At 41.2% G+C, this 11143-nt stretch overlaps 1 protein-coding gene across 2 annotated transcripts; it reads right to left on the reverse strand.

Annotated features, from left to right (window-relative positions):
- Window positions 1-1114: 1114 nt before the first annotated feature.
- On the reverse strand, window positions 1115-3366 carry POLR2K (RNA polymerase II, I and III subunit K). 2 transcript variants are annotated; one of them, XM_061123673.1, is made up of 4 exons: window positions 3265-3366; window positions 2416-2484; window positions 1970-2062; window positions 1115-1316 (listed from the first exon to the last, which is right to left on the reverse strand). In XM_061123673.1, exons 2-4 carry the CDS (start codon window positions 2474-2476, stop codon window positions 1294-1296), a joined length of 177 nt encoding a protein of 58 aa, XP_060979656.1. In that variant the 5' UTR covers window positions 2477-2484; window positions 3265-3366; the 3' UTR covers window positions 1115-1293. The 2 variants fall into 2 exon arrangements, with proteins under 2 accessions (XP_060979656.1, XP_060979655.1); XM_061123672.1 differs by lacking the exon at window positions 3265-3366 and adding an exon at window positions 3022-3194.
- Window positions 3367-11143: the final 7777 nt, after the last annotated feature.

Consider the following 11143-nt stretch of genomic DNA (forward strand, 5'->3'; position numbering starts at 1 on the left):
AGCAATTTTATATCTATTTTACCTTTTCTACAACTGTCCAGGTAGGCAAGAAAAATTACTTCCATTTTATGGATGAAGGGGACACAAGGAGGTAACTAATTGAAACGAAGGTCTTGAGTTCCATGCGTAATACTTTACCACAGTCTAGTTAACCAAATAACAACACTCAAACTACTGATGCCCAAAGGACCTATGATGAAATTAGAATAGTTAAGAGCAACATTATCAGTGAGTTGGGGTTTAGGCAGCTGTCATTTATCGGGACTCTTCCATACAAAAAGAACAAGCTCAAAGAATATGGCAGAATCACAGAATTATGAAAGCTATGGTCTAGGAAAACCTGGATCAAGGAAGAACCCTTTAAAAAGATTGAGTACAGTAGTACTATATAGCACATAATAAATTTACAGAACTTAGTCTTTAAGGATGGCAGTAGAAATAACAGGTGCTTCGTTTAAATGGCACAGTTAATTCTCTGAATGTCAGAGACACACAAAGCTATCAATGAAGTTTATCTAATCAAATTCTGGAACAGATGGAGTATCTGAGTATCCATTTTCCTAGTTATCAAAGCAAAAGCTTTAAACATTCATCCAATAATTAAGTGTAAACCAACTTTTTTTTTAATATGCTGAAAGTAGAATTTTTTTTTTTACTTTAATGAATAATTACAACTGGGACACCACACCTGCCTTAACAGTCTGCTTCATCCACTTTACTTGGGATCGATTTTGTCTTATAGAAGCAACCATCAAAGTTTCTTTTCCCTTGCCCAAGATTTTAAAAAGTCAACCATTACATATAAATACAGAAAGGCCTATGCCAAGTTAACAAATGAAAATTGTAACTCAAAATAAGGTATGCACATTGACAGTAAGTGCATTGGAATACTCTATACAAAATGATGCTGGAGAGTTTACAAACAATTGGTGATGTAAAACAGAGGCTTCCTAAGAACTTACTTAATCAGACCTTTAAAGAGCCCTAGAAAACTTCATTTTTAACAAGGGTCCCAGATGATTCCAGGTTTTGATTAAAGTGTAGTTTGGGAAACATTTTTAACCTCCATTGAGTGTCAGATTACATATACAATAAAATTAAAATACAAACCATGTAACTGAACAAAAAATAATATCTTTATATAAGCTATTAATAGGTATCTAAATACAATATGGTTTTTTAAAATGAAATCATGTGTATATAATTGTATTCATAAAGTACACTAATCAAAAACTATACAACATTAACAACAAATCCAAATAAAAATGAAGATATTCCTCTGAATTTCATGTTTCACCGAGCATCAAAAACCACCACTGTAATATACCAAGTTAAGGACATAAAAAAAGTACATTAAAATTTTAGTACTTCCAAATCACTTTCTCTTTGCAATAATCTATTTATTTAATCTAAAATGCACGAAAGAATAAAATTCACTATCTACTATGATGAGAAGTAAACTAAAAAATAAACTATTTTAATAATTAGCCCTCTTTCCATGATAGAGAAGACCAATGCGCCAAGAAACTAAAGCAATAAAAATTAAAAGCGATAATTTACTGTTCTAAAAAATACTGTCAGTTATTACATAACAATTTACTCTGTCTTTCAGCTAATCTGTAAGTCTCACTTTTTCCATTAGGTAACACAAAAACTCACTATTTGCAGTTCCCCTTGTATTAATTTAGTTTGTTCATAAACTGAAGCTCAGGAATGAGTATGTATATAGAATTGCTGAAAAATACACTTATGAAAGCCAAAATCAACTAGTATTTAGATTACTTGGTATACGTCTACACACCGAAGTATTGTCAAAGAAAATGATAAACATGTTTTTTGGTTTGTTTTTTTTTGGTAAGTAATCCAAGTTGTTACCATTTTCACCAGCAATTAGTCTTTGACTATCAAACCAGGCATTATTCTTCACTTGCTCCCATCTCATACCTAAGAAGCACAGTTAAAAGGATACATCTTTTAGTCCTTTTCTTGTACATTATTCTGTATCCACATTCTCTGCATCGGATTGGATCCCTTGACTTTATTTCATTTTCTGTGTGACATTCTAGAAATGAAAACACATTTATTTATTCAATGCTTAAAAGAGAAATTATTACAGACAAGCATATTATCTTGACCATATTTTTCATCCAACACACTAAAATACAAATACTCAATCTCAAGGATGTGTAGCTATTACCAATAAGCTAAAGGAGAAAGAAAAAAGAGTAGTTGGCAAGGCACTTTTCTTAGAAGAGGAAATGAAAAGTTAATGAGAGGATTTTTTTAAAGATTGATAAAGCTGTTCTGCTTTCTAACTTTAAAGATAAAGATGAACGACTCACTTAAGTCAAAGACAAGTACACAATTTTTTTTTTTTAACCGAGTTTAAATACTCTTACTTTGTGTTACTCTTACCTCCACAGATATATATCATTGGCTGCTGCTTTGGGGGTTGAACGTCCTTTTGGGTGTCCATAGTTGTCCCTGAAATCGGAGACTCAAATATTTAATTTCTCAAAATGTGGCCCTCATAAATCCAACCAGGAATCATTTTCCCGAGGGAAAGCTAAAAAGGTCCCAATTTCTAGTCAGTACTTTGTTTTAAATCCTATGGCTGGGTCTAAAGGAAGAAACAAACAAACAAAAAACGTGTTGCGCATTTACCCCCAAATTGGACTCTTATTTTACAGATGAAGGAACTCAGGTTTAGGGAAGTTCATTTGGGCAGGATTACTCAGCAGCAATGCAGGAGACCCGGGTTCAGTCACTGGGTCGGGAAGATCCCCTGGAGTAGAGAATAGCAACCTACTCCAGTATTCTTGTCTGGAGAATTCCATGGACAGAGGAGTCTGGCAGGCTACAGTCCATGGGCTCGCGAAGAGTGGGACATGACTGAGCGACTAACACACTCAGCTGCAGAGTCAGAGAGATTTAGATCTGATTGCAAAGCCCGCGTCTTCATTTAACACGCTATATTTTTCCAAACTTTAGCAGGAGATTGTAAAAGAAAAAAAAAATTACCTCTCTCAACAGGAGAACATGCGAACCGAAGATAAGGAAGAATAAAGAACTCCCCAAAGCTAGTCAACAGTTAAACAGGCAAACAACCCAAGAGCTAAACAGGCAAAGGACTAACAGTATCGACTTTATCCCCAGCCTCTCCCGACTCTAACCCTTACACTAGACCTCTTTAGACCTTATTGTCTTTTCAGTTTGGGCCCAAATTCCCACCCTCAAATCCCAAACCGCCAATTCCCTACTCACGTAACACGGAGAAATCTTGAGGCCTCTCCAAACAGATTCCGACTCGCCTCTGAGCCGCGGCCAACTTCCGGCGCTCGCTTCTGACGTGTAGGAATCTCCGCCCCTTCCGTAGTCTCCGCCCCTTCCGTTCCGGGCGTGGCTGAGGAACCTGCCTTGAACAGAGGCGGGTGAAACGGGTCCTTTGGTGTTTTCGAGTCTAGTCGAAAGTGCTTGTTTCCCTCCTAGCTGTTTTCATTTTTCAGGGAAGCAAAGCACTTTAGCAGCACGTTAGCAGTCCAAGGAGGTTTGTTTCTCTGACGAAGTCTGCAGAAAGGAACATTTTTCTAGGCGGGCAGAGGGTTAGAAGAGAAACCCCAGTGAAGTGCTCGTGGAATACTAGGCTGACCGTTACTCCGAGGAACGTAGAAGAATCGGCTCCACCGCGGATATCCACGTAGAAAAGCCCTTTTCAGACTACGTGTTTCGAATCGTTTGCTATTTGTGCCGGGGCAGTGGAGAACCCGCTCGGTCGCTATTCTTCATATAATTTCGTTTTTGCTTTTCGACCCTTTCTCTCTGACTCACACATTTTACTTGTGGGCAGCTACGTCAGTTGCTCCCACTTAAAGCTAAGGGATTTACGTAGTGGTAGCTCTCCACTCGGAGAAGGCAATGGCACCCCACTCCAGTACTCTTGCCTGGAAAATCCCATGGACAGAGGAGCCTGGTAGGCTGCAGTCCATGGGGTCGCTGAGAGTCGGGCACGACTGAACGACTTCACTTTCACTTTTCACTTTCATGCATTGGAGAAGGAAATGGCAACCCACTCCAGTATTCTTGCCTGGAGAATCCCAGGGACAGAGGAGCCTGGTGGGCTGCCGTCTATGGGGTCGCACAGAGTCGGACACGACTGAAGCGACTTAGCAGCAGCAGCAGCAGCTGTCCCTGACCCTCCTTTTGTCCCCTGTATTCATTCCTCCTTGGAAGAACAAGAAGACTTGACCAGTGAGGCCGTGTTCTTTCTAAGGTCAAAATTTTAATGAAATTGAATGGTTGGGTTCACAACGTTTGCCTCTTTCACAGTAATAGCTTACGGTGAACGATGTCGGATTTGTGGTCTCTGAAGAAGATTTAGCATAGGCATCAGGAACCAGGCTTCAGACGCTCAGAACTTTGTGTGGCAGAAGTTTCATTACAGTGAAAAAGGACAGAAAGCTTCTAACATAGACATCAGAAGAGGGGATGGAGAGTGCCCCCCTCGCTAGTCTTAGCAAGGGAGCTATATACTTCTTCAGTTGGTTGTTACAGTAAATCAAAAGAATGTCTCAAGGTTATAAAGGTCTTACCAGATCCATTCCCACAACTTACATTTTAAAATAATGGGATAACATTTTAAAATAACATTTTTTAAATAACGGGCTTCCTTTGTGGCTCAGACAGTAAAGAATCCGCCTGCAATGTGGGAGACCTTGGTTCGATCCCTGTGTTGGGAACATCCCCTGGAGAAGGGAAAGCTACACATTCCAGTATTCTGGCCTGAAGAATTCAGGCCATGGGATAGCAAAGAGTCCTGACAGGACTGAGCAACTTTCACTTTCACTAGACAGAGCTTACCAGACCCACTCCCACAACATACATTTTAAGATGATAGGATAGTCAGAAGTTTTTAAGGAGAAACCTGTCCTCCAACAGGATACATTGTTTTATAATCATTGGTAAAGAGTTTAAGGAAAAACATATCCTTGAGCAAGATGAGTTGTTTGTTGTGTAATTATTAGCTCTGGGCTTAAAGAAAAAAATATTTTATGTGACTATGTTGAAGGAATGTAGGAAAGAAACATTTGCCCTTTTCTCCTCTTTGAGAGCCCCAGACCCCCTTCTCTTCTCTCTCCTCCTCCCCCACCCCTTCTGAATCAACCTACCTAAGAATTAGCACTCTCAACAGCAAGTATTTATATCAGAAAGAGGGAGAAGAAAATGAAGTTATTAAAATTTAGAAAATAAACAGTTGTTAATAACTATTGTAGTTAATCTGAGAAGCAGGTTTCTTTCTCCCCAATATCTACTACTTTGGTTTCTTATTGAAAGTAAAAGTCGCTCAGTCATGTCTGACTCTGCAACGTCATGGACTATACAGTCCATGGAATTCTCCAGTAGGTAGTCTTTCCCTTCTCCAGAGGATCTTCCCAACCCAAGGATCGAACCCAAGTCTCCCACATTGCAGGTGGATTCTTTACCAGCTGAGCCACAGGGAAACCCAAGAATACTGGAATGGGTACCCTGTCCCCTCTGCAACGGATCTTCCTGACCCAGGGTCTCCTGTATTGCAGGTAGATTCTTAACCAACTGAGCTCTGAGGAAAGCCTCTATTGATTTCTTATTAAGTAGGCTCTATTGCTTTTTTCTCTCCCATCCAGCAACCTGGGAACATTGAGCCTGACCTTTCATTTCCAGAAGGAATTAATTGGTTGCACCTCCACAGACCAACTTGGGACTTGACTTTGTGGATTTTCTTAGAGGCCGATTTTTAAATATCAGTTCAGTCACTCAGTCATGTCCAACTCTTTGCAACCCCATGAACTGCAGCACACCAGGCTTCCCTGTCCTTCACCAACTCCTGGAGCTTGCTCAAACTCATGTCTATTGAGTCAGTGATGCCATCCAACCATCTCATCCTCTATCATCCCCTTCTCCTGCCTTCAGTGTTTCCCAGCATCAGAGTATCAGTCCTCCAGTGAATATTCAGGACTGATTTCCTTTAGGATGGACTGGTTCGATCTCCTTGCAGTCCAAGAGATTCTCAAGAGCCTTCTCCAACACCACAGTTCAAAAGTATCAATTCTTTGGTGCTCAGCTTTCTTTATAGTCCCAACTCTCACATCCATACATGACTCCTGGAAAAACCGTAGCTTGAACTAGACGGAACTTTGTTGACAAAGTAATGTCTCTGCTTATTAATAAACTGTCTAGGTTAGTCACAGCTTTTCTTCCAAGGAGCAAGTGTCTTTTAATTTCATGGCTGCATTCACCATCTGCAGTGATTTTGGAGCCCAGGAAATAAAAGTTTGTCACTATTTCCATGTTTCCCTGTCTATTTGCCATGAAGTGACAGGACCAGATGCCATGATCTTAGTTTTTTGAATGTTGAGTTTTAAGCCATTTTTTTCACTCTCCTTTTCACTTTCATCAAGAGACTCTTTAGTTCCTCTTTGCTTTCTGCCATAAAGGTGGCATCATTTGCATATCTGGGGTTATTGCTATATCTCCCTGCAATCTTGATTCCAACTTGTGTGTCAGCATTTCACCTGATGTACTCTGCAAATAAGGTAAATAAGCAAGATGAAACTATACTGTTTCTTCCTCCACAGACAGGCTGAGATAGAACATAAATATTTTTTATCAGCAGCTGTCTTACAAAGTGCCTCCCCCTCTTAGCCAAAGGGAAGAGGTAACGCAATAGAGCACTGAAGAATTGATGCTTTTGAACTGTGGTGTTGGAGAAGACTCTTGAGAGTCCCTTGGACAGCAAGGAGATCCAACCAGTCCATCCTAAAGGAAATCAGTCCTGAATTTTCATTAAAAAGACTGATGCTGAAGCTGAAACTCCAAACTCTTCACCACTTGATGCAAAGAATTGACTCATTTGAAAAGACCCTGATGCTGACAAAGATTGTAGGTGGGAGGAGAAGGGGACAACAGAGGATGAGATGGTTGGATGGTGTCACCAATGCGATGGACATGAGTTTGAACAAGCTCCGGGAATTGGTGATGGACAGGGAAGCCTGGCGTGCTGGAGTCCATGGGTAAGCAAAGAGTCAGACATGACTGATGACTGAACTGACTGAAGAAATATTAGGTAAAACTATTGTCATCATAAGAGAAAGTTTATTGAATGATCCAGAAAGTGTACCTTTGTGCCTTTTTAAAAACAAAAATTGTTTTTTGAGAGGTGTGGCCCACATCATACAGCATGTAGGGTCTTAGTTCCCTAACCAGGGATGAAAAATGTGTCTGCTGCACTAGAAGCACCAATTCTTAATAACTAGACTGCCTGGAAAAGTGTAACTTTAGTCATTGCAAACTGACTTGGATTCTGATTCCGCAGCTTGAGGTATTAAGATAATGGATCCTCAAAAATGGATCAACACATGTAGAATAAAATGATTCCTGGGAACCTACAGAGGGGTAGGATAAAGAATTCATGTCAAGGCTAGTTCCCAGCCCAACATTCTCTTTCCTATCTGCAAGAATCAGTAATTTTAGGATCATTCTGAAACATGGTCAGTAGATACTGTTACAGCTAACTTTTCTTGAGCCTTTACTGTGTGCCAGACATCACTGCATTGCCCTATCCTAGTGAACATATTAGTGAAAGTGCTGCACTCAATATGTCAGCAAATTTGGAAAACTCAGCAGTGGCCACAGGAGTGGAAAAGGTCAGTTTTCATTCCAGTCCCAAAGAAAGGCAATGCCAAAGAATGCTCAAACTACTGCACAATTGCACTCATCTCACACGCTAGTAAATTTAATGCTCAAAATTCTCCAAGCCAGGCTTCAGCAATACGTGAACTGTGAACTTCCAGATGTTCAAGCTGGTTTCAGAAATGGCAGAGGAACCAGAGAGCAAATTGCCAACATCCGCTGGATCATCGAAAAAGCAAGAGAGTTCCAGAAAAACATCTATTTCTGCTTTATTGACTATGCCAAAGCCTTTGACTGTGTGGATTACAATAAACTGTGGAAAATTCTTAAAGAGATGGGAATACCAGACCACCTGACTTGCTATACAGGAAAACCTGTATGCAGGTCAGGAAGCAACAGTTAGAACTGGACATGGACCAACAGACTGGTTCCAAATAGGAAAAGGAGTACGTCAAGGCTGTATATTGTCACTCTGCTTATTTAACTTATATGCAGAGTACATCATTAGAAACACTGGGCGGGATGAAGCACGAGCTGGAATCAAGATTGCCAGGAGAAATATCAATAACCTCAGATATGCAGATGACACCACCCTTATGGCAGAAAGTAAAGAACGAAAGAGCCTCTTGATGAAAGTGAAAGAGGAGAGTGAAAAAGTTGGCTTAAAGCTCAACATTCAGAAAACTAAGATCATGGCATCTGGTCCCATCACCTCATGGGAAATAGATGGGGAGACAGTGGAAACAGTGTCAGACTTTATTTTTTTGGGCTCGAAAATCACTGCAGATGGTGAATGCAGTCATGAAATTAAAAGACGCTTACTCCTTGGAAGGAAAGTTATGACCAACCTAGATAGCATATTAAAAAGCAGAGACATTACTTTGCCAACAAAGGTCTGTCTGGTCAAGGCTATGGTTTTTCCAGTGGTCATGTATGGATGTGAGAGTTGGACTGTGAAGAAAGCTGAGCACCGAAAAATTGATGCTTTTGAACTGTGGTGTTGGAGAAGACTCTTGAGAATCCCTTGGACTGCAAGGAGATCAAACCAGTCCATCCTAAGGGAGATCAGTCCTGGGTGTTCATTGGAAGGGCTGATGCTGAAGCTGAAACTCCAATACTTTGGCCACCTCATGCGAAGAGTTGACTCGTTGGAGAAGACCCTGATGCTGGGAGGGATTGGGGGCAGGAGGAGAAGGGGACGACAGAAGATGAGATGGCTGGATGGCATCACCGACTCAATGGGCATGAGTTTGAGCAAATTCTGGGAGTTTGTGATGGACAGGGAGACCTGGCTTGCTGCGATTCATGGGGTCGCAAAGAGTCAGACACGACTGAGCGACTGAACTGAACTGAACTGAATGAACCTGTTTGTCTTGTGATCTTGAATATTAGTGCTTTTAAATCTTTATAGTGTGGTTATGGAGATTCATGTTGCTATTTTTCTCCCCTGAATATCTGTTTTCCTTTTCCTTGATCATAGTCATTTAAGTATACTGCATAGCTTGAATATCATGATGATAGAAAACCGTTCATTATGTATTCCTGGATAGTTCCCAAAAGAAGCATTAGATCAGTCGAAAACACTTGGGTTTTAGAGTTTTGATGTCAGTAATGGGATTATACTCAATCCAGAAAGGGAAAGGAAGAGACCAAAGACTGTGATGGGTAAATAATAGGAAAATATAGCTCAGTGGCTTAAATTTGGGCTATATGAGTAAAGCTAGGGCAAGCTAACATGCTAACACATTTTGAGTTTAGAATCACCTGCTGTCTTTAAAGACGTCACTCGTCCTTCAAATTCCACCTCATATATTAGAGTGGTTAAGACTCTGTGCTTCCATTTCAAAGGGCACGGGTTTGATCTCTGGTTTTGGAAATAAGATTCTACATGCTGTGCAGGTGAAGCCAAAAGATAAACACATAAAAGCGTATCACAGTCTTTGTATAGTTAGCGCTGCCTGCTCTTCTTCTATAGTGCTAGTTTATCTCTTTCTTTTTGTGTTACTGCCATTCCTCTACTATAGCACTTATACCAGCTGGCAGTAACTGTGTCTTTCCATCTTTGTTTTCCCAGTACCTAGCCCAGTAATTTGGAGAAGGAAGTGGCAACCCACTCCAGTATTCTTGCCTGGAGAATCCCAGGGAGAGAGGAGCCTGGTGGGCTGCCATCTATGGGGTTGCACAGAGTCAGACATGATTGAAGTGACTTAGCAGCAGCAGCAGCAGCCCAGTAATTGGCACATTGAAAGAAAGTCAAAGTCAAAGTCACTCAGTTGTGTCCGACTCTTTGTGAACTCATGGACTAAACAGTCCATGGAATTCTCCAGGCCAGAATACTGGAGTGGGTAGCCTTTCCCTTCTCCAGGGGATTTTCCCAACCCAGGGATCAAACCCAGATCTCCCACATTGTGCTTTACCATTGCACTCACTTTACCACTGAGCCAGAAGGGAAGCCCAAGAATACTGGAGTGGGTAGCCTATCCCTTCTCCAGTGGATCTTCTCCACCCAGGAATTGAACTCCTGCATTGCAGATTCTTTACCAACTGAGCTATGAGGGAACCCCTCAGTTGGCACATCAGTTCAGTTGTTTAGTTCAGTTGCTCAGTCGTGTCCGACTCTTTGCAACCCCATGAATTGCAGCACGCCAGGTTTCCCTGTCCATCACAAACTCCCAGAATTTGCTCAAACTCATGCCCATTGAGTCGGTGATGCCATCCAGCCATCTCATCTTCTGTCGTCCCCTTCTCCTCCTGCCCCCAATCCCTCCCAGCATCAGGGTCTTTTCAAATGAGTCACTTCTTTGCATGAGGTGGCCAAAGTATTGGAGTTTCAGCTTCAGCATCAGCCCTTCCAATGAACACCCAGGACTGATCTCCCTTAGGATGGACTGGTTTGATCTCCTTGCAGTCCAAGGGATTCTCAAGAGTCTTCTCCAACACCACAGTTCAAAAGCATCAATTTTTCGGTGCTCAGCTTTCTTCACAGTCCAACTCTCACATCCATACATGACCACTGGAAAAACCATAGCCTTGACCAGACAGACCTTTGTTGGCAAAGTAATGTCTCTGCTTTTTAATATGCTATCTAGGTTGGTCATAACTTTCCTTCCAAGGAGTAAGCGTCTTTTAATTTCATGACTGCATTCACCATCTGCAGTGATTTTCGAGCCCAAAAAAATAAAGTCTGACACTGTTTCCACTGTCTCCCCATCTATTTCCCATGAGGTGATGGGACCAGATGCCATGATCTTAGTTTTCTGAATGTTGAGCTTTAAGCCAACTTTTTCACTCTCCTCTTTCACTTTCATCAAGAGGCTCTTTCGTTCTTCACTTTCTGCCATAAGGGTGGTGTCATCTGCATATCTGAGGTTATTGATATTTCTCCTGGCAATCTTGATTCCAGCTCGTGCTTCATCCCGCCCAGCGTTTCTAATGATGTACTCTGCATATAAGTTAAATAAGCAGAGTGACAATATAC

This window comes from Dama dama, chromosome 21, assembly GCF_033118175.1.
Source record: "Dama dama isolate Ldn47 chromosome 21, ASM3311817v1, whole genome shotgun sequence".
Lineage (NCBI taxonomy): Eukaryota > Metazoa > Chordata > Mammalia > Artiodactyla > Cervidae > Dama > Dama dama.

What these genes read in the sequence shown, in the direction of transcription:
- POLR2K (XM_061123673.1), bottom strand. Translation starts at nt 2,476, where the DNA reads ATGGACACCCAAAAGGACGTTCAACCCCCAAAGCAGCAGCCAATGATA. An exon ending in AATGATATATATCTGTGGAG is followed by an intron (nt 2,063 to 2,415) that starts GTAAGAGTAACA and finishes TTTCATTTCTAG; the next exon opens with AATGTCACACAGAAAATGAA. An exon ending in CAAGAAAAGGACTAAAAGAT is followed by an intron (nt 1,317 to 1,969) that starts GTATCCTTTTAA and finishes GGTATATTACAG; the next exon opens with TGGTGGTTTTTGATGCTCGG.